This window comes from Phoxinus phoxinus (assembly GCF_949152265.1).
Source record: "Phoxinus phoxinus genome assembly, chromosome: 22".
Taxonomy (NCBI): Eukaryota; Metazoa; Chordata; class Actinopteri; order Cypriniformes; family Leuciscidae; genus Phoxinus; species Phoxinus phoxinus.
Genome location: NC_136897.1, coordinates 19,994,257 through 20,018,331, shown reverse-complemented (window position 1 = coordinate 20,018,331; position 24,075 = coordinate 19,994,257). Strand labels below are relative to the sequence as shown.

At 35.7% G+C, this 24,075-nt stretch overlaps 1 protein-coding gene across 6 annotated transcripts; it reads right to left on the bottom strand.

Moving 5' to 3' along the window:
- Window positions 1-6,481: 6,481 nt before the first annotated feature.
- Window positions 6,482-22,421, bottom strand: alpl (alkaline phosphatase, biomineralization associated). 6 transcript variants are annotated; one of them, XM_079596915.1, is made up of 13 exons: window positions 22,278-22,421; window positions 20,135-20,209; window positions 17,652-17,777; window positions 16,737-16,856; window positions 14,936-15,051; window positions 13,516-13,690; window positions 12,543-12,718; window positions 11,583-11,723; window positions 11,070-11,139; window positions 10,426-10,560; window positions 9,004-9,195; window positions 8,781-8,900; window positions 6,482-7,591 (listed from the first exon to the last, which is right to left on the bottom strand). In XM_079596915.1, exons 3-13 carry the CDS (start codon window positions 17,719-17,721, stop codon window positions 7,329-7,331), a joined length of 1,578 nt encoding a protein of 525 aa, XP_079453041.1. In that variant the 5' UTR covers window positions 17,722-17,777; window positions 20,135-20,209; window positions 22,278-22,421; the 3' UTR covers window positions 6,482-7,328. The 6 variants fall into 6 exon arrangements, with proteins under 6 accessions (XP_079453041.1, XP_079453042.1, XP_079453040.1 ...); XM_079596916.1 differs by lacking the exon at window positions 22,278-22,421 and adding an exon at window positions 22,098-22,153; XM_079596914.1 differs by lacking the exon at window positions 20,135-20,209 and having other exon boundaries at window positions 22,278-22,385.
- Window positions 22,422-24,075: the final 1,654 nt, after the last annotated feature.

The following is a 24,075-nucleotide window of genomic DNA, read 5'->3' as shown; positions in this document are numbered from 1 at the left end:
CTATAATGAACACTTTTTATATACCCTGGCCTGCTCTGTTTTCGAACATTTGTTTTCTATCACGCAGGGCACGGTACACGCTGTGCGTCTGGTGGTCCTTTTACTGCAAACCCTGATTTCTGAGTTTCTTTCCCTGTCTTTTTATCTCTCCCTTACAAGTCAACATGTAACCTGTTTTGACTATTGACATTGTTTCATCCTTGATGAACGTCTCGCCAAAACAAATCATCACACTTAACCCTTTAATGGACACACTCAGAATAAAATTACCTGAAATATATATTTTAATAAAAATAGGCGAGAGATCAAATTATAGCTAACTGAATATAAAACCAATAACATTGCAAATAGGGTCAGGTTGAGTTGAGTACAAAATTAATTTTAACATAATATCATGGCTCAAAGTGTGATGTCAATGCCTATTAAAGGGTTAAAACAGAGGGGTTAAGAATGAGATGGGTAAATATTTTCATTCAGAAACCGCATGTATTCCCTGTGTTTGTGCGTTCATAATTCACAAGCTGAAAACCATAGAAAAATGTGCAAACATTAACTTGGGGCACCAATACACCAATGGCAAACAGCTGTACTGTAATTTTCCACTACATTGTGTGATTGTTAAAACAAGTTCTACCAAACACAGGAAACTTTAACACAGGACAATGAATGTTCAGTAAACACTAACTGAAAGTCTTTGACCCTGAGTCTGTCTGAGGAAACACAAGATGTATTACATGTTGAGTAAAATAAAAATAAAACCAGTCTGCACTCTTTGAAGAAAAGGTTGATTCTGTCACTGTCAGGCGATTCCCATGGGATCATTTTACGGATTTAGTTTTAATGCAATTTTTATTTTGATTAAATTAGATGAATTTAACAGTTCATAAATAATATAATAATAAAAAGTTTTCTCTTTATATAGAACCTTTTTGGCACATAAAGGACACGGACACTATTGAACCTTTTTTTCTTAGAGTGTGAATGAAGGATTTACTCACCCATCTTTCAAAAGTCATGACCATTACAAGCTTGTGGCTTTGGTGCAAAAGCAAGAAAAGACCATGAAGGATCAGGGTTTGTGGATGATGGATTTTGGAGGAACAGAAAACAGAATAGCAGGGAAATCCAGTCTGTATAATGGCAAAATATCTCACTTTATAGACACTTTTCTCTACAAATAAACTGTTGTGCTGAATCAACTGAATGCAAACTGTGCTTGTAAATATAACATTCAGTGGTTGCATAATTGTGCTTACTTTTGGGTTGAAAATATTTGTTTTAAATAAAATATAAAACCTTCATCGGCATATACTTGGAAAATGACAGTACATTTTTGTATTGTAACACTAATTTGCCAAACTAAATTGTCCTTTTATTGCATTAAGAATCTTCTCAAAAACGTGCTTTTATGGGCCAAAGTGTTCGGTTGGATTAATTTTATGTCTTTTCATCTGTGGATTTATTTATGGCTATTTCTTCTCATTATTCTCATTATGCTGAGCTCAAGAACAAACCAAAGCAATATGTGGGGGAGGCCAAGCAGAACTGTTCCCCTTCTCAATTCATTTAAATCACCCGGGGCTTTGCAGAAAGCCGGAACTTGTTATTCTGTGTATAAATTTAAAATGATGTGAGTGAGAATGGATGATATTCAATGCCAAAGGCTCTTATAGATATCAGGCTAGATCGTCTTTACAATTATTAATGCTTGCTCACTGATATTTGGTGTATGTTAATTCTTTCAGGAATTCCCCTTTCTGCAATGACCTCAGGTTTGTATATAATAATAAAAAAATGAGACAGACAAATATTTGTGAACTGCGTGCATGTAACTGCTTGGAAGTTCATTGGCTTTTCTTAGGAAAAAAGCACTGGATAGTGAATATTCTTGTTTGTGTTGTGAACGTTCACCATGGCCGTCAAACGTGTAGACACTCATTTCTTTCCTAAAATCATAACTAAGAGTAAAGGGAATAATTTCACCAACATTCCATAAATCCAGGGCTTGATGTCAGATCAAGACTCCAGAATTTGATCCAGAATCTATTAATGAAAAATGTAATTAAATTATTTATTTTATTTCTGGATCTGGAATGTATGTTTTACATTTTTAGTCTAAAATAAAAATTAAATGTAATAATTTGTTATTAAAACAACATTTTAATTCATATATATATATATATATATATATAATCTGTAACACTTTACAATAAGGTTGATGATAATAAAATAAAATACAGCTGTTCATTGTTTGTTCATGTTAGTTCACAGTGCAATAATTAACATGAACAAATACAAACTTTTATTTTAATAATGTATTAGTAAATGTTGAAATGAGTATTAACTAGGATTAATAAATGCTGAAGAACTATTGTTCACTCTTTGTTCATGTTAACTAAGATGTTAACTAATGAACCTTATTGTAAAGTTACCATATAATCATAACATTTCAATGAATTCATTAAACACATTGTATGTTATAATACAATTATTAAATTAATAATAATGTTGTTTATTGCTATGTTGCTTATAAAATTTGTTCTTCAAAATGCGTTATCAGTGTATGAACCACGTTGTAAAATTAGCTTTTGGGTGAGGACAGAGATGACAGAAAATGACAAAACAATTATATAACATAAAAAGCCTATAAGTTATGGGAAACTCTCACAACCAATGTGTACAGTACTAATGCTTTGTCAACACACTTAAAAGCCCTCTTTTTCAATAAATACTTCATGACCTCCACCAAAAACCAGCTGGATCCGTCACCACTCCTCATACCAGGATATCATAAAGCAATCTAAAATAGATCAAAACAGATGATATGTTAGCAGTATATTGTACAAGTTTCTCTGACGCATGAACACAAAATTACTGTGTTTGGTTTGCTAAGCCACAATAAAGCCCACATTTAATCAAATATGTTGTTTGATCTGAAATATTAGATGCATTGTTCGAGATACATTGTCACTTTTTGACTGCTCCTCGGTTCTGAAGGCTTGTGTAAGAGGTCAGGGAGAGAGCAATAGGGGTGAAAGAAGGATATGGCTTTTGCAAAAGGGAGCATTACTGTCTTGTTGCAGCCTCAGCACTCCTTTTATGAGGCCAGCCAGTGGCTGTCAGCTTGGCCCTGCTCTCTGGATTTGATCTGAGAGAGCAAGAGTCCATCCCAAGCCCCTTCCCCCGAAATGATTCAGCCTTGTGCCAGGCCGCCAGATCATGAGATCAGCTCTGCAGGGGACGCAGTCTTTCACACAGGATCCTTTCTGGGGAAGAGGTTAGTTTGGAGAGAAAGCGAGAGGCAGATAAAGTCGCAATGCGAGCGAGTTGTCAGACAGTGCCCTCATTCCCGGCTCTCACACAGATAAAGACTTCCTCTGATGGATTCACTATGTCAATCACAGCCGCTCCAAAAGAGGCTTTGAAGATACCATCAAATTCTCTTCAGGGTCATCTGTAACTGGCACTTTCCTGCGAATATTTTTTTAAAGCATTAGAAGCAAAATCCAATATGTTTCAATAATTTTAGATAGGATCATTTTTTATTTAACATAAAATGAACCTAGCATAAAAATGTACTTTGCATTGGTCTATGCAAATGTTGACTGCATTAAGCTCAACCATTCAACCCTATTACCCAATTATCAAAAACAATGAAAAAATGATTTAAAAAAATAGTTACACTTTATTTTATAGTGTCATTGATACACATTACATGTAGTTACTGTAGTAATAACTATAAATTATGCATAATTACATACAATTAACCCTAAACCAAACCTTCATCCTAACCTTATAGTATGTAGTTCATTATTATTTCTCAGTACTGAAATTTATAATTACACTGTAACACTGACATTTTAAAATAGAGTTTTTTAAATATTTCAAATATTTCATGGAAAATGTCATATTTGGTCCCAAACAAGCTACAAACCTTTCAATATTTAACCTAAAGCTTATTGAGCATGTGTTACCATTTGCCATAGTTTTTAGATCAATGTTCATTCAATGTTTATTGCAAGAAAATATAGTTTTAAACTCTATTAGATGTGTATTATAACAGGGTTAAAAGAAATTCAAACCTATAAAATTATTAGATAATTTTTAGAAATAGAATATTTAGTAAATAGTGCTGTCAAATCAATTACTCATGATTAATCACATCTTACATAAAAGTTTGTGTGTGTGCATGTGTGTGTGTGTATATATATATATAGCCTATATATAATATTTTACAGTATATTTACTAACTTTTATGTTAGATGCGATTATTAAATTTTACAGCACTAATATTGTGTTTAGCATTTTATATTTTAATAATACTAATATTTTATTTGAATATATTATTAATACATATTTATAGATTACATAAATTACTAAATTACATAAATACATAATGATATATTTTAATATATCAAATAAATGATGTGTTATCTATTTATATTTCATATTTTCAGCTAATAGTTTAACTGAGGTTTCTCAAGGTCAAGCAATGAAACATTTCATCAGTCGCCACATCCATTTATGGAAATGAACAGCTTTGGCATTTGAATGTCAGGGTGATATAGGCAGATGTACATTAGGGGGTGGGGAAACTCTTGGCAAATTGTCGTGTAATGCAAAATAGGTAGGTGATGATAAAGTCAACTCGACTGGGACTCCCACAGAGGTCAAAGAAGCTAAAAGAAGATGAGTTTGGGGCCGTGATATCCCCTCATTTCCATAGAGGTAGTCTCTCAGGTGACATCTAATACAAATATCACATTCCCTCATTAAAGCAGCCGGCTGACCGAGATAGTTTGGCTGCTTGTCACACTCTGGGACAGAAATTAAAGGATAAAAATGTGTGTGAGTTATATAATCTATCTCTAAATCACGCTGCAGGACAGAATTCTGCAAGCTGCTTACACTGACTTGCTTTCCCACAAATGTGTTGCAGTCCTGCATACTTGTTGTTTTTATAGAAATGCATCTGAGCACTGTGGTCACAGTGTGTCATAAAATATTCTTTCCTAAAAGCTTTTGGTTACACTTTATTTTAAGGTGTCATTGTTACAGTGTAATTATATTCAGTAATATTAAGCAACTTCATACTTATTATAGGATTAGGATTTGGTTGAGGGTTAGTTGCATGTAATTATGCATAATTTACTGTTACTATATGGTAAGTACATGTTACATATGTAACAAGGACACTGTAAAATAAAGTGTTATCAAGTTTTTTAATGTTATGACAGTAGGTTGCTTTGCTAAACTATCAGCATAGATCCTCATGTCTTAAATGTCAATGTTAGTTGGACTCCTTTCCCATTATTGCTCACTAAGGGCCATTTACTGCGGCTGAGCTCGATGTGTTTCACTAAAACCACAACAGTGAGTGAAAGCCACCTAAAACAAAACGACACATGCAAAAAAGTTTCTCCCAACACATTTCTTTTATTGTGACATCTTTATTGTATTTCCAGAGCTTTGTATATTTTTGAATGACTGTTCTAACAGCATATTTGAATTTGAGTCCAAGTGAAAAGCCAAGGAATATAAACTCTCTTTTACTTAAAATCCATTTGTTTGTCATTATTTATGAACTGCCAACATTTATAGAGACTCACAGACTGCTAAAGAAACAAACAACGATTGCACCACCATTCCGATCATGAAAACATGAAAGATAAACATTATTTCAAAAATATACACCACATTTGGTCTGATGATCATCAAACATGTTACAGATACAGTTCTGTTCCAGATCAATCATTACAATGAATCAAGCATTTCCAATGAATTTTAATGTACATTTTTGTTTTGCATACAAGGGATTCCTCTAAAAACGTGGCTTGACTAGTCAATTGTCAATTAGTAATAGTGAGTGAAAATGAGTCACAAAATGAGTTTTGAACTGGTCTTCACAGGGGAATGTAATGCCGGTCATCACATGCCAGTGAGGTAGATTGTATTTGATTTCAAATAGGAACAAAATAGAAAAATGCTGAATGAAAGAATTATTCTAGTCATTTTCGCATTAGACCTGATGATATGTTACAAAATCTTTCTTTAATAAGCACAGACTGTGATTTCTTCTTGTTATACTTCTAATAATTTTTTTATTTTTATTTTTTCGGACACTTTTAGGGCAAACAATATCAGGTAACTACTGTAAAAAAGGCCAAGCTCACACTACACAACTGTCAAACTCTTCTGTTGTTATTATTCTGTACATCTTAAACTTCCCATGAAGAGCAAAATCTCATGAAACCATCATCTTCCAAAGTTTGGGGTCGGTACGATTTTTAAATGTTTTTGAAAGTGTCTTATGATCAACTAGGCTGCATTTATTTAATAAAAAATACAGTAAAAAAATATGGATCTCCTAAAGAGACATAGTGATGGGAGGAAAAATTATGTTTATGTTTATGCTTTATGCTTTTGCGTTCTCTGCGCACATTTTTTGAGTATGCAAAAGCATTGAAATCCCTTTTTCCCCCCGCCACTATGTCCCTTTAGGCTCTCCGTAAAAAAACTGCATTATTGTGAAATAATAATCAGCTTTAAAATAACTGTTTTCTATTTGTATATACTTTACAATGCAATGTATTCCTGTGATGGCAAAATGTCAGAAATCATTCTAATATGCGGATTTAGTTCTCAAGAAACATTTCTTATTATTATCAATGTTGAAAACAGTTGTGCTGCTTCATATTTTTGAAACTATATGGTACTTTTGGGGGGATTCTTTGATGAATAGAAAGTAAAAAAGCATTTACTTAAGTATAAATATATTTGTATCACTTTTTGATCAATTTAATGCACCCTTGCTGAATAAACATTCCTTTCTTTCTGTGACAGCAGACCTCACAAAATTTCAGAGGTAAAATTCTGTAATGTGAGCTTGTTAAACAACTATTCGTTCCACAGACAGACGCTCAATCTGCATGTTGCCTTGCGACACAGAAAGCGTGATATTTTTTTGGCGTCCTTCTGAAGCATTTTTGCTGGCCAGATTTGATCTCAATTATTCATAATTATGTTCTTTAGAGAACAGCAATATCACACTCACATTTGCACTGAATCACGGCAGTTCTGATATTCAGTACACCAGCAATCCTACGTGTGTGATATCACTTGTAAAAGGAATTAACCACGTTTTACATTTTGTTTCCATTATTGCAACAGAATCTCTTCAAATTGGCCTCTTCGAAATGCCCACACATTGGTCCTGAAGTTGATAAATGCTTTAAAAACGAATCCCATATCATAAAAAAAAATCATAAACTCCACTTGAGAGAATCAGCTCCTGATCTAATCACGGTAGGATAAGAGATGATCTGTGGTCAGCACAGAAGCCATGTTACTGAAAGAAGAACGGCCAGCACAGAGATGTGGCTGAGAGGAGAGGAGCCGGATTTTGTACGGCAGTGGTCTTTGTTCTGGCCGATGCACGCGGCGTAGGCCATGACGTGGGGAATGTAATGCTGCTCCTGGACTCCATGAAGAAGATGAGCCATGGGGCCTTTGGAGAAGATGGCCACGTCTTCACCGCCATGAGTCTCCGAGCGCAAGGGAACGGCAGACTGAGCCAGATAGTTGTTTTCCGCTGAGGGCAGAAGAAAGAAGAGTTGTCATGATATCAAAATGACATTTTTTTATTGTAATTTGTTCATATTAATCTTAATATTATATTAAAATTAAAATGAATAAGAACAGTTTACATTTAGTTAAATACTATAACAAATTACAATTAAAACAATTATTGCTTACAGGCTACATACTATTGTTTAATAGTTTACGATTGTTTAGTAGTTTACAATTACTATTTAATATTAATTGTAATTTAGTTTTAATATAAATGTATTCATTTATAATTATTTGTTTATTTCTCTTAATTTCTCTTAAATATATATATAAGCTATATATAGATTACAATTATGAGCAACATAAAAAACAAAATAAATAATAAAAATCACTTCATTTTTCAAATAATTCAAGTCAACAGTAATAAATAACACAGAAAAAAATGGTTTTCTATATCGCTGTTTACTTGTAATACTCAGAACTAGGGATATAAAAAATTGGTACAGTTCCATTTGTCTTTGTACTGGAATATTTGACATCCCCAGAAGAATGTCAACAGTAGGAATGACTATGAATTGTTCTTCATTCTGTCTGGATTGTGTTCTATCAGTGAAAACAGAAATTGAAAGAGTCAAACCTATGCTGTGGAATAGTAATGAGACAAACAGGGAGAGAGAGAGTGATGGGGAAGAAAATGAGAGAAAAGAAAGACCAAGCCAGAACAATAGCCATAATTCTACGGCTTGTCAAACATATAGAGAAAGAGTAAGAAATATGGGTGGTGGGAACTGAGAGATTCATTTATCATCATTCAACTACCGCCGAGTTTGACATTCAGGACACTGCTACGCTAGAGTTGACACTGTTTCAGAGAACACTTCCCATCCGTTCCATTCAACAAGTCTCTCATTCACTTCTCAAGTCACTATTTCTTTATGGAAATCTTAGGTAACATTATGAATGTCTTTCCTGTCACTTTTGATCAGTTTAATGCATCCTTGCTGAATAAAATAATAAATTTTTTCTTTTGAAATCTTACTGACCCCACACTTTCAAATGGTAGTGTTAAAGAATTTACATCTGCTCCATCTCTCTATCCATGAAGAAAACCCTGAATGCAAGGTTTTAACCCTTACTGCAATGAAACAGGATGAGAGAAGCAGATCCACAAATCTAATACGCTATATTCCCACTTGAATGTAATTACTTACCGTAGTCAACAGTTGAGACATTCTCTCTAGAACCGTTAACCAACTTGAACCCTGGTCCATTTCCATACAAAATGGATGTGAAGGGCTTCTGGTCAATATCACTCAAAGTGGGGGCCAAACCTGCGGAAATGATATTGAAAGCTCTGAATCTGGGCCATGAACCAACAAGAAATCACTCAGTAATTAAAGTGCTCCCAACATGCCTTGAGCCTTCATTGCCTACCAAAGATTGAGTTTCCCCGTGGTGTGTAGCCTCCAAAGCTGAAGACATGAGAGTGATCAGCCGTGACGACTGTTAGTGTGTCATGAACGCTGGTGAGGAGACCGGCTCGAGTAATGCCCCGATCCATTTCCACGGCCTCGTGTAAGGCCTGCTTTGCTTTGCCCTCATGGTGTCCGTGGTCAATGCGCCCACCTGTCATCGGACAGCCCGGTCAGAGGTCTCATATAGAGCATGTAGACATACATTCATTCTGTAAATATCTTTCACTTCAGTAGATGAAAGGGTTGTTATAGTGCCAGTACCTGACAGTAGCTGAGCTGTTACGGTGCAGCTTTTAAAATTCATTTGAATTAATAAGTGGTTGATTTTGACATTTTTGTCACATTGCATTTCTACGAGCAAACTGAGGCATCATCAAATTAATTTAAATTAATTCTTCAAATTAATGTATTCCAACTCTGTCGTCATCCAAATGTTTAATGAGATTAATATTTAAATACTGCAGTTTATGCTATGTTTGTAGTTTAGTTACATAGATTTGTGAATGCTACATAAATGCTACATGTTACATAAATCCTGCATTTATTAAATACATTTTAAACTGGTAATACAGTTAAATGTTTAATTAAAACACACACAAAAACATACGGCTTATATGTATGTATGTGTATATATATATATACATACATACACACACAGTGTGTGTGTGTGTGTGTGTGTGTGTGTGTGCGCGTGTGTGTGTGTAATGTATTCTCCAGAAGGAAACACAATGCATTAAGCTGGGGGGTGAAAACTTTTGAACAGGATGAAGATGACCAAAATTGACATATTTAGTTTAAATATTAATTTCTTTCATTTAGTACTGCCATTCAGAAGGAACAGAAGATGGTTACATGTTTCCCGGAAGACAAATTAAGTACAATTTAATGCATCGTGTTTCCTTCTGGAGCATCAGTGAATGTTTGAACCTTTTTTAATAGTTGTGTTTGAGTCCCTCGATTGTCCTCGGTGTGAAAAGATGGATATCAAAATCATACAGTCACGGCTGGAAAGGGTTCAAATATGTAAAAGATGCTGAAAAACTGAAGAATTTGCAGGACCTAAAGGATTTTTCTGCAGAACATTGGGCAGTTTAACTACTCAGGACAAACAAGAGACTCAAGAACAACCATCACAAAACAAAAAAAAACGACACAGTGTTAAGAATCAAGGGTGTGTAAACTTTTAAACAGATTAATTTGGCAGATTCTGCAAGGAGTATGCAAACTTTTGAGCACAACTGCACATAGAGTCGTTTAAAAAGTAGCTTCCCCCGGCACAAAAAAAAAAGCCAAATAATTGATACTAGTTTAATTAGATGTTAAAATGACCTTCCGTTGCACATCGGCGGTCTAATGAACAGTGATGTACACTATATTTTACCTTCCACCAGCAAGTAGAACCCGCGTTCATTTTTTTTCAGGATCTTAATGGCCACGTCTACCATCTCAGTGAGGGAAGGGTCGGTTTCTTGGTTTCTCTCAAGCTCATAGGACAGGTCTGCTGGCTCAAACAGACCTGCAGCGCAAATAGAGCAGGAATTCAGTAACACATTGGGTTACACTTTATTTGGCAACACTTTTTTATTTTATAGTGTCCTTGTTACATGTCCTTACCATAGAAATAACAGAAAATTATGCATAATTACATGCAACTAACCCTCACCCAAACCTTAATCCAACCCTAACCCTATAGTAAGTACATGTTGTTAATTAATATTACTCAGTACTTAAATATATAATTACACAGTAACACGAACACCTTAAAATAAAGCGTAATCCTTTATTTTAAGGAGACGTAGTTACGGTGTACTTACTCAAATAAGTACTGAGTAGTATTAATTAACTACATGTACTTCCTATAGTGTTATGTAAGTGTTAGGGTTAGTTACTTGTAATTGTGCATAATTTACTGTTATTACTATAGTAAATTCATGTAGTAACGTGTAACTAAGTCACCTTAAAATAAAGTGTCACCAAAAATAATCTCAAAAAAGGTCACTTAACCAGAATGTTTATAAAACTCACCCAACAGATAATCCACATTATTGGGGTTCAGGGAAAGGAGATCCTTCTTGTTCCAAACATAGTAACCTTTCTGATTACACAGAGGTTAAGAGAGAAACAACAAATAGGTTAGAGAAATAGCAGTTCCCTCTTATATTTAGATGCTTTATAGAATGTATAACAAAGCTTTGATCTAATATCGTGCAACCAAATCTCTGTAATCCAGTTTCGCAACAAGTACAAATTGTCTTCATTTGTTATGAAGTGCACAGCTGTAAAGCCAGCTTTAGAGGCCTCAAGAGCTTCGGATCAGATTCAGGGAAGTCAATAAAGAGGGCATCATCAAAAGAGCACAAATACACTGCAAGAGTCAGGCAAACACAGAGAGAAAATGAAAAAAAAGATTTGTCAGCAGAGGCATAGCGTGGAATCGTTTTTTTCTTTCTTTCTTTTTTTCTGAAATGAATTGAACATGACATTGTAAATGAAAAGATGGAATGAAGTGCCCTGTTTTTCCCTTGTTTCATCGTTCACCTTATCCTTCACTCTGTCAGTCCACTCCCCCACAAGGTTCCTGCCATCTTTGCGTGTACCGTTGTGTTTCTTGTCTCCTGGGTATTCCACATCTGGTGTGTTTTTGGGGTACATATATTTCCGCCCACCCCCCATAATTACCTGCCCATCCAAAATGAAGAACAAAAGAAAAACATCACACGTTTATTGTACACACTGATGCGGTCTAAAAGAAAATCCAATTTAAACCAAAACAGTTTAAGATGTTGAAAATGTAAAAACATTAAGATGTTAAATACAGTAGAAATATTTAAGATTCTGCACTATTAAAATGTATGCTGCTAAAATAATTAGTAATTAATAGTTTAAATATTTTATAAATATTATATAACAATAATAATAAATAATGTTACTAAAATATATCTAATTTATATAATAATTAATTTTACAATAGACAATTATATTAATAATAATAGTCACAGTAATAATAATTATTATTATTATTAATATTAAATCATGTTAATAAAAATATAATGTATTATTACTACTACTACTAGTATCATTATTATTATCAATGATAATAATAAAACATTTTTTAAATAAAATATTATCAATAAATTATTTTACCATATTATTATTATATTATTATAAATAATAACAATACTATTATTTTGTTATTTTATTTTAAATATGTATTATTATTATTATTATTAGTTTTTAATACATTATTTGTTTAAATATGTATTGTTATTATTATTACTAATAAACATTTAAATAAATTAAGAATAAAATGCAAAACAGAAGCATTTTAACAAGCAGTCTCAACATTTTAGGCTTCACTGTATCCTAATACATTAACATATTAACATATACCATGGAGGAATAAAACTATGCAAAGAAACACAATATTAACAGACACAGATATTGAAGGATATATAAAACCAATTTATAAAACTGGGGGAGAATCATGAGAAAACTCACATTAATGTCAGGGATATTTTCAAAGAGTTGTCTGGCAATGTCTTTGCATCCACTCTGCAGTGCTTCATCTGGCATCTCCCCGTCTGAATACCAGTCCCGATCTACACAGTGGGCATACGAGGCACTCGGAGTGGCGTGGTTCACTCGTGTTGTTGTGACGATTCCCACTGATTTGCCTAGGGGAAAATACAGATAGCTGAACTGTTAATTGTTCCTGTAGAGACATGTCCATCACTATATCTATATTCTAGTTGATAACTTGCTTTTTCCTCGTCTATCTACTGATTAAATGACGGATATTTAATCAACAGACTGACTTGCAGAAAACTAACTAAAGTATGCACTGCATCAGCTTAGAAATGTTGTACTGGACAAGAAAACAGCTTGATTTAAAGTCATGTTGTCTGGCTAAGGTCGAGCAGTTGTACACTATTTTAATGCATTCTCTGAACACAAGCACCCAAGTGAGAGAGCATTTCCCCCTGTACTCACATCAGGTCAGGTTATCAGTTTGACACTGATTAGACCGTCCGCCTTTTAAACCTCTCAGCTGGATTTTAAAATGTTTATTCTGGTCATGTTGTGCAAATTCCACTCGGCTACATTCACCTCTACCTTCAGCGGAGGACTTTCGTCTTATAAAACGCTTCATTTGTTTTTATTTTCAACATGAGAATAAAATATGAGCAAGCCGTCTGCGTGCTGCGCTCATCAGTCAAACTGTCACTCTTCTCATTTATTCCTTTACTTCAGATAAGGACGTGTTTTTCCACTTTCTGAAATACTTTATCTGCTCAACCTGTTTTTTTTTGTGCTAGTGTCACCTTTGTTTCTCTCATGCAAAAATAAGCTAATGGATTGGAAGCAAAAAATATGAGACCAGAAACGAATATCCCATCTATATTCTAATCACAATAAGAGTCGGCACAGGCATTATAGCTGCTGTATGAGAGGATTCAACAGTGCGTCTCACCTGAGTCTTTGGCCCATTTAAGAATGGAGGTGACCTCGTTCCCCTGAGTGGTGTTGCACTGGGATCTTACAGATGCTGCGCTCACTCCAACCGTACCCTCGTTGGCTTTGACCCCACACAGATATGCCGTGGCAGTGCCTGCACTGTCTGGTACCTGAGCATCGGTGTTATATGTCTGTGAGAAAAACATGCAAAATTTTAATAGCTGAAGGGATTATTTCACAAGAGCTCTTAGTGTAGTTGTGTAATTGCATTATTATACAATTAGCATGATTATAAACATCCACAATGGTGATTTTTATGAGTCATAAATTCTAAAATCACAAAAAAAAAATCATAACAATTGTATTATCAGCATTCTGTCACTTCGGTCTGTTTATTCTTGGGTTGGTGACAGAGCTCTGACACTGCTATCGTCTTCTTGTTTTGCCATGTGCTCTTCAGTCCATGTGAGTTACTGGGGAGTGTGGTGTTCGGATCCTGGCACTTCGGTCTTGTTTTGTTTTCGATTTTGTGTCAGGATTCGGACATTCATGCTACGAGTGTGGATATTCGGTTGCGAGCGCATATGATGAGTATTCCCTCGTTCTCTCGCGCTCTATCTCGCAAGCGTGCGGTTTCGAGTTCGCTTGGGCTGTACGCTCTTCTATCTACGTGTGTCGTTGTGTTCGGTCGGTGTAGCAAAAATCTCCATGCCATCGCCTCGCTAACGTATGCGGAGGAAGAGGAGAAAGGCTTCACCTTACAAAATCTGGTGGTCTTAGAGCTTCCTGCTCTCCCTGATATGGCCACAGAGGTCATCCCCTAACTGCCCTGCCGCTCCGCCCAAGCCTTCTGCCGTGCCGGCTTCACCCAAGCTACATGTGCTGTCCTGTGCCCACTACATCAGCTGTGTCTCTCTTGGAGCTCTTATCTTTGTGGGGTTCTCCTTCCTTACCCAATGCCCCATCTTGCCAGCGCCTGACCAATCTAGTGAGATTATTTGTCCTGGATTGACAGTCTCGCATGTGTCTCGCGGCTTTCTCTGCCGATGATCATTCTTTCTAAAATCTCCCCTCTGGATCTATCGATACCTTCTGTACCTTGTTAGTCTTGTTAGTATCTCCACCATGGCCTTCCACTAGGACTCCATATAAAGTATAATACAGAAGGATTTATTGGATTAAGTGAAAAATATACATAAAGCCAAAAAGAAAAACAGCTGAATAAATCTAGGAGATAATCACTGACCATCGTTCACCATCCTCACTTTTAATAATGGTTAACATCTGTGAAAAATGTAACTATGGGAGAATCATCATCCCAGAACTGTGGCTGAATCAAACTACTGTATGATTTAAATCTCTCTATGACCCGGGGTGGGCGACTGCATGGATTATGAACACAATGGAATGGCATGATGGGATTACAAGGGATGTACCTTAGAGAGGGCAACATAGGGGAATTTGTCCATCTCCAGTTGTGTTTCCTCACCGCTCTGTCCAGTCATTTGACCCTTTAGAATCCGTGCTGCTGTGACCGTAGATACACCCATACCTACCAATAACAAAAGTATGATAAAGACAATTTTTTTTACAATATATGCTTTCCTTCAAGCACCATCAATCATGAATAACATGGTCTGCCTGTACCTGAGAAAGGAACAAGCCATTCTCAAATTAATTCTTGAAGTCTATTCAGAATAGTGAGATTAAATCAAATGACTACTTGTCATTTAACAACCCGCTATACTTAAAAGCACAAGGACCAAATTAGAGTACAGTTAAAAGTCTCAAGCTTGTAGAACTGTACAAAACTGTATTAGAAGAAATGTTCAAAAAGCACAATCACATTGAAAAGAGTTCACAGAGTCAGTCTTCAAACCTTATACTCGTAGAAAGCTTAAAATGAAATGATAAAATATTACACAAAAAGTAATTACTACTGGAATGTGTTAATGCACTGAATGAGGGTTGTGGCTTGAGTTGCAACTATGAAATGAAAATGAATCTGAAGTACTTTTTTAAAAAAGCAATTAAATTTGAGTACTCTAAATGTTTATGTAAACGCTTATTAATTTACCTTGACATCTTATGTAAAATATATTCCAATCTTCAATAAAACTATTAGCTTGAAAAGCAAGTCATCAATTTCCAATTAAAACACTATTATCATTTGAATGATATTGACTCTTAAAACCCCAGCACAAATCTTGCCAGCATTTTCACAGTCAACCGGCAAATTAAGTCATATTTTATCCGTGTTTGCAGTCTGAATTGAATGCGATGAGATGAAAAGACCGTGTACTGCAAAATAATGGCAATAAACCTTTTTATTGAGTTGTCCTTGCATGCACATAACAATGCTACCAGTGTAGACCAATTCATGAACAAATGGCTCTTTTAATATGTTCTTTTTTAGTGAAAGAAATCCACACAGTGTGCCGATCCTTTTAATATACCATACAAATCAGTTACCATTTGAAGTCAATCCTTGAATGAACTTAACATCAAATGATCATGACAAATGATTTATATCATCTACAGAATTACAAAACCTACATGAAAATTCAGAAGTCTTTTCTGAACTTGGTTGGCTGACCTCCAAGAAAATCATAAGGCACATTGTCATTTTAATAATCTTAATGCATGAACCAACAGGTCAACTGATCGTAATCTTCTCGTATCTCTATTTCAACAGTCGCTTCTAGAAAATCCTGTATATGAAATCATCCTTTTTGTAGCTGGTATGTGTTTATTGTTGTGGTGGACAGCACTGAAATAAACCAACGTGACAGTGGTTGAACTGAGGGTTCATAAGATAGATTTTTTAGGTTTTGTAAACTCATGTGTTTTATACCAGCATTGCTTTCCTTTCACAGGGACAATAAATATGATGATTTCTATTGTTACTGAGATAATCTTAATTTTTCAACCAGAAAAAAACTGCCTCTTCCCTCCATCCTTTTGGTGCCCAAGCTCGCTTTGATACGCATTGCGCTTTCAAATTCGTCCAGAAGAAACCTGACGTTCAACCTGACGTTGACTGTGGTTAATTTGCTTATTTCTCATTAACTTGATATCCATCACTACCCGTGTTAATGCTTAATTTTGAAACAGGTTCAAAAACAGTAACGGTGCTTTTAAAAAATATTTAACTCTTTTTTGTTAGACCGAGTATTGCACAAACAGTTTATATATCATGGTAAAGATCCACAGGGATCCATGGATGGCGTGACTTACCATCACCGAGAAAAAGGATGACATTCTTGGCAACGTTCTTGTTGAGCTCTTGGAGGGTCAAAGCAGTGTTTAGTGAGCGCTGAGCCCAGCCCTTCCAGAAATCAGGGTTCTTCTCTTGTTCTACAAGCCGTAAGAAAACATGTTTACACGTTTGCCCACAAATGATAACACAAAACCAGCAAAGATGCTCCTGCAAAACAAGATAATGACAATGGCCTTAGACGGAAGTCCCCATTTAGAGATGATGAGTATGCTATCTCTCTCTAAACTAAACTGAGCGGAATATATAACAAATGCTGGACAAGAACAACAACTGAATTTCTATTTTATGCATATCTTGTTCTGTCCACATAAGCTTCTTAAACCCACAATCACGTAAATGAACATATCTGGGACCATCTGACCCGAGGGTCCAATCTTCTTATAAAAGCTAATGTACATTTGAAATGAGTTTTATTCTATGCCCATACTTGGAGCAAGGTCGAAAAGAAGACTATTAAACCTTCGGTTTAATAAACCTGGCCTGAGATGGTGTTACGCTGTTTATGAATCACTCATCTGACACTATGACTCTCTATGAATCAAAGACACTAAAAGCAAACTATAAGGCAGGGCTCATTCCAGTTCTAAAAGAGCTACTTTCCTGCAGTTTCGTTCTAAACCTGCTCAAACACAAATGTTTTCAATTATCCAGAAGTCTTCCAGAAGATCTTGACTAGCTGGTTCAGGTGTATTTGATTAGGGTTGGACGTACACTTCTCTGGAAGTTAAATCTCCAGGAACATTAGCACCACTTATAATGCGCTATTTTTAAAGAGACAAAATGCTTATCATTGCAGAAAAAAGTATAAAAGTATGCAATTGTCCTATCTAATACAGGCAAAAGGCCAATAAACAAAAAGTATCTTAACTGACCTGGAAACTGAGGCTTTGCCAAACCTTCCCAAACCAGGCAACCGAGGATAAGAAGTGCAGCTACCTTCATTTTGTCACCGTTTGCAGAATAACTCACGTTCCAAGGATCTCAGAAGACTCTAAAATCTGCAGTGAAAAAAAGATTTAGTCAATGCTAAAATATTTCTTCTATTCCCAATTTAAAGTTCAGAGATAACTACAAGTAAGCCGTTCATATGCTGATTTGAGCTCTGTGTCAGTGTATTTGTTAGAGCGGTCTAACCAAATAATATTGGCTCAACCAATGCCGTGAGTTTGGGGCGGAGCTTCCTTTCTCCAGTTATTATAGACCTCCTTGATTTGAAAACAATCATTATTGTTGCCGTTACATTTGGTGACAGAAATGACACACTTCATCTTTAAGCACAGAAAACAACTATTTACCATCCCAAGACTAGTTTTTTCCTTTATAATATATTATATTCATGTGCGAAACAACTGAAAAAAGAGGACAGATTGTTTCAGGCGGGTATGTATGTCACAAAAACTGATCCAAACAATCATTTAGTGCCATATTTGAACATTAATTTGAGTAAAAGTTGCACACCTGCAGTATTAAACCTCTCTGCCTTCTACTCTTTAGTCAAGGTCACTTTAATGGGATTGAGTGCCATTGCACACAGTGCTTTAATAGCCATGACAAAGCTGATTAACTGGACACCTCGGTTCTAAGGCACAGGGCCACACGATTTCTATTACGAACACACAATTCCTCAGCTTACTTCACATCCTTTTAATGAGGACTTTAGTCATTGTGCAGAAATCATCAATCAATATCAAAGCCATACATTCAATCAACCTATACATTGCCCATGCTGGAGCTTTGACCACTTGGTGTTTACATTTGTAAAACTAAAAAAAAAACACGTAAAGCATTGAAATGCACATCTATAGGGTTTTGGTGACACTTTATATTAGGTGTCATTAACTACTATGTACTTACATCAAACTTGTTAGGTATTGTAAGAAACTCAGACGTGAAGACCATGAGACTCTGTTGTATCTTCAGCAGGATTCTTTATTGAGAATACGAGTTGTTGGTAGCTGCAGTCATCAAGTCTGACTAAAGGAGCTGTATTTTATCGGCATTTGGTGGGCAGTCCTTAAAGGTGTGGACTTTACACACAGCCTTAGTGACAGCTAAAACAAAAGCATCTAAAACATTACAGAAACTTACCCCTGACAATGAGCTAAACATATTTAGATGTGACATCTTTAGGTCAGAGTTGTGAACCTGACCTATCTCAAATAATTTAAACTTCAGTTTCAACAGGTTTCACAACATTCTTGACGGTTTTGAGCCCCATCTGGTTTCAAGAACTAACATTAAATAAATTTCACTTAAACAATTGACTCCCATCAAAGAGGAGAGCACTTGGTTAGAATAGAAAACACGAATGGTTCATTGTAATTACACTGTCTTTAAAAAATATATTTCCACAGTACACAATGCAATGCTATTGTGTTCCAGTTTTATTGCAAAACAATTTAGTGGCAGGCTTCAATAGTGGTGCAAAGGATCAATAAACTCACGGTTCGGATCATATTACTGTCTTTTTGAGTCAGGGATCGGATAATATTTTGGATCAGCAAAAAAATTGAGGGAAGGGGGGTATAACTTTGCTTTTCATTTATTTCATAAAGCCCAATTTAAGTACATTGATAACACAGCAAAATAAAAATGAATATTCTTTAAAAATTGAAAGTGAATATTCAGTAAAAATTTTCATTGTATAAATTCAATATAGATTAATCTTTTTTAAAGATGTGTTTTGTTGTTTGATTAACAATAATGACTTAGCAGCAGATATTGGCTGTTGTCACTTTAAATGATACACATCTGATTTCTTTCTCAACTGTTTAGGTTTACTTATGACATAAAAATGACTGTTTACAAGAATACCTGCACAGATGGGTTTTTTAACATAACTTTTTGTGTCTGTTCAAGCACAAGGAGACGCAAAAGAGGAATAAATACGGTGATGAGCCTCAGTTTATGCGGCTGTGCGCACAGATAACAACGCACGATCAAGTTTTCTTTCGCCTCTTCTTGCACTTGAATGGTTTAAAATTACTTAACTGTGTAAATTATCAAGAAAAAAAAGGTCCAAAGGATAAACGAATCACATGCGTGCAGAACCGCGGGGCCTGGTCCGTAGGGATCACGGATCAAGTGCGATCCGTTGCAACCCAAGGTTTCAAGGTATGGTTACGTTTAAGGGTGGGTTAAGATGTAAGGGACCAATATTGCTCCAAACCCTTTGGTATTTTTGATTATAAAACAGTCCTAAAAAATCAAGAGGAGGCCAACAACCAACCACTAATGCAAGTCATTTGTTTCCTGTGTTATAATCGACACACCATTGCACGACATGTCGACTTGAACCAGTAAACTTCTAAGCACCCCCCCACTAGTTCTAGTTCTGTTGCAGAGAGATTTTTACCATGACTTGAGGCTCATTCACAAGCTCTGTCAAAAACGCAGTGGGGCTCCAGCTGGCAGTACTCTTGAAGATAGTCTGCAGGTGAAGAAACACAGCAGTGCCAAAACACAAAGGAACAGCAAACCGGAGAACAAAGTTGTCAACAAAATAGAAACTCCTTCTCGATTCATGGCATCTGAATGTAGAGATGTCCTTCTCTTGGAAGAAGAAATCACATCCAAAACAGAAACAGAAAACCACCTATCCTTCCGGCACACTGCAGGCCCGAACTACAACTGCGAATTAGAGCTGCAAGTATGTGCTCAAGAGGATTAGATTAGTGTTATTACTGATGGAGACAATCTTCCGTCATGCCTTCATCTTATAAAAAGAGACTTTACATTGTTTTGAAAGGAACATTAGTGAATAATATATTCAGACCTATCAAAATCAATGCTTTCTGTTTCTCTAGGGCATGCAATTTCATGTCTACCCTAGAGTGGCATCCTATTTTCTAACAACAAATCAGTTATTTTGTTTTGTCAGGACCTGTTATGTTTTGTTAATGCCCGTAAACCCCTGAAGGCATAACTGAAACTCAATCGCTCTAATAAACAGGAACATAGATCACAACACATCATGTAACATGATTTACATTTAACTCTTAACATCCTAGAGGCCATTCGATCACAGAACATCATCAAACACTGACATAAGAATTTGATTAGGCTGTACATCTTGGTAAACACGACAAAACAAAATTAATCTAATTATGCTGATGAGTCTCTCTGAACAACAAACCCTTTTAAAGAAGAGCAGAAATTTTAAATGTTCTCAACTTTATATAAACCGAGGCTGCACTGGGCTTTCTAATCGTGCTATTGTTACATCTACAACTACATTAGTATCAGTGCATACAAATCAGTTGGGCACATGATCAATAAAAAGCTCACAAACTCATATTATGTCTGGGAAGCACTCAGGAAGTTGTAAAACAAAACCTTTTATTCCTGTCCCTGCATCGCATTGTTTTCTCTTTATGCTGTTTCTATTTTTCCTTCTAATTCTGTTATGCTCTGGTATAGACATGTTAACATTTTCCAGTAGCCAACAATCACAAATATGAGAAAGTAGAGAAAGACAAAAGTGAGGCACAAGGCTGGAATTCATAGTCTGACAGAATGATCCCTCGCCCATACTTTCCAATGGAATGTTTTATCATAATTTGGAACCAATAGTAACTTTCAAAGGCATATGCATCTCTCCCTATGTAACCTCAAACAGTAGCCTATGTTGTTTTTTCTTTATGACCAACATGCACTTCTTAGACTATTACGTTATTCATATATACAATGAAATGCAATTCATATAGACAATTACTTTACTTATAGCTTTACAATAACTTTTGTTGCATAATATTTTAATATTGATTCTTTAAAAGTGATGAAGTGTTATAAAATAGCATTAAAATATAAGAAAAAAACATCTGACCACCAAATCAAAGTCAATGTGATTTAACCAACATGCAGGAAGCCATTATACTGTCATGTGACAAGGACACCATAAAACAGAGAGGACCCCTTCAGACCTTCAGGAAGGTGTCAAGGTCATTAAAGTTTTTTTTTTTTTTTATATATATATATATCACACGTTAAACTTTTTTTGAAATATTTTTGAAATACATATCTCATGTCTGACATTTATTTGTCATTAACCTATATTTTGTCTTGCTTTGTCAATGCATTAAATCTATGTCTTTACAGTTATAATCGGTTTCCCTGGATCCATGCCACTCTACAATGTACCAGTGTCTCGTGTGCAGTGATGCACAGAAAAGCGTTTCTCTTTTCAATTACATCCTTTCATCTTTTGAGATCATCCAACACGCGATTACCGCTTGGCAGAACAGGAAAACCATCAACATTTCCCACATCGCTGGAGCGAGTCATTGTTTAATTGCAATAAAGTTGGAAGAGCGACTCACCGTTATACAAACTGAGATCATTCACAACGCAACCTGAGCAACTTGTTGGATTGGTTTGAATGAATAACAGCACAACTCCCCAACTCTTCCCCGCGTTGTCATTAGAACCCCAGTCACATGAGGCGATGTATGAACAGAGTCATTCAGCAGATAACCAGCGCTAAAAGTGATCCTACTCACCCCTGTGCTCGTGCTGTAGGCTATCCGTGCACCTCTGCGATTTCAGCAACACAGGACTCACGTTCACGGACAGTTCTCTCGGGCTTTTATAACGCTACACAACGCGCGAGCCCAGGAGAGAGAGAGAGAGAGAGAGAGAGAGAGAGAGAGAGAGAGAGAGAGAGAGAGAGAGAGAGAGAGAGAGAGAGAGAGAGAGAGAGAGAGAGAGAGAGAGAGAGAGAGAGAGAGACCGAGAGAGACCGACCCCCGGTTAGTAGAGTCCACTATTAATAATAGCGCTATCTGAAGCGCGAGCTCCTCCTGTTGATAGTGTGCCGTTTGAGTTGAAGAAGAACATCATTCGATTTGCAGTTTTAATTTTTACCTCGTAGATATATCCTCCTTCATTCCTGCATTTGTTTATTTGCTTTAAACAACAATCTTGTCACATATTGCAGATTCACTTAAGAATTAAGCAGTGTAAAAGTAATGAATAGATTGCAATGAAATATATTATGAAGGCCTATCCTAGGCTATATAGGCTATATATATATTAATTTAATTACATTTCACGTAGCCTATTTATGTATAGCCTATATATATAGTATATATAAAGGTGATGAAAATAGCAACACTAAAACGTACAGAACGTTTTTGGCAATTCAGTTTTATCGCAGCCATTTAGAAAATAAAATAAAACTAAATAATAATAAAAGTTATACTAAGCTTAAAATGACAGGGAATGGGGTTATTAAAAATAATACATATAACACATAACAAAAAAAATGTGCAACATAATGTGCACTCATTAGAATTCATTATAAGTGTTTCTCTAAGGCAAACAAGGTCGCAAGTCTGTACAAGTCTATATAGCTTACAAACAATAAGGTCTCAAGAGACTTCTTCAAATAAAAAAATGATGTGCTAATGATGTGTCTAAGGCTTGCATTCACCTTATATTACCTCTAAACTTTCTACCCCCCTGACTTTTTAAACTTCGTTGACATTCTGATCAGAGTCAGACTAACCACAAGATGTCACTATGAACGCAACAATGCGCTTGATTGCCCATCAGAGAACTATCTCGCTCATTGAAAGTCTATCGGCTGGCCATTGACCCTAGGCTACTCTATGGGCATTTGCTTCCCTGTGATTTCCAGCTGTGAAAAGTCTATAATCCACATAAACCTCCTAATAACTTTAACAGCGCATTTTATTTTAGCGATAAATAGGCTACTTAAAGATTAACATCATGTTTACAGGATTGGTACAATTAGTTACCAATCCTAAACTGTAATAATCGCTCAGTATGAACTAATGCAGACATGAAAGTTGTGTTTTTCCTGGTAATCTCTTCTTAAAAAGTATACCTGTAAATGATATTTACTTCATGAATGAATCATTTATGTGAACAAATCTTCCATTTGATTCCAATGCATTTAATGATGCTGAATTCGGAACCGCATATACTATAGCCTACTCTTATAGGCTACTACTTTTACCATATCTTTCTATGGCAGAAATACTAAGAGTAGGCTAGTAGATCTTTTGGTTCCCTGTTTTCGAGAAAATATGGACATTAAAGAGGAAACCAATGTTCAAGTGCAGGTGTGAAGGAGCATTTCATTGTTTGGGTCTGCTGAAACAGAATGGATCAGAGGTAACCAGATTCTCTTTTAATCATTCTTGGGGATTTTAATAAAGCAAATGTCTCCCATGCAATGACCAAATTCAGACAGCATGTTACATGTCCCACCAGAGGCAGTAATATACTGGACCACACCACAACAAAAATGCATATCACTCTGTTCCATGTGCA

Bases quoted from the DNA above. Each gene is read 5' to 3' on its own strand.
- alpl (XM_079596915.1), bottom strand. From the start codon at position 17,721: ATGAAGGTAGCTGCACTTCTTATCCTCGGTTGCCTGGTTTGGGAAGGT. The intron at 15,052-16,736 runs GTAAGTCACGCC...TGTTATTGGTAG, and splicing joins CATCCTTTTTCTCGGTGATG to GTATGGGTGTATCTACGGTC. The intron at 10,561-11,069 runs GTGAGTTTTATA...TTTGCGCTGCAG, and splicing joins TAATGTGGATTATCTGTTGG to GTCTGTTTGAGCCAGCAGAC.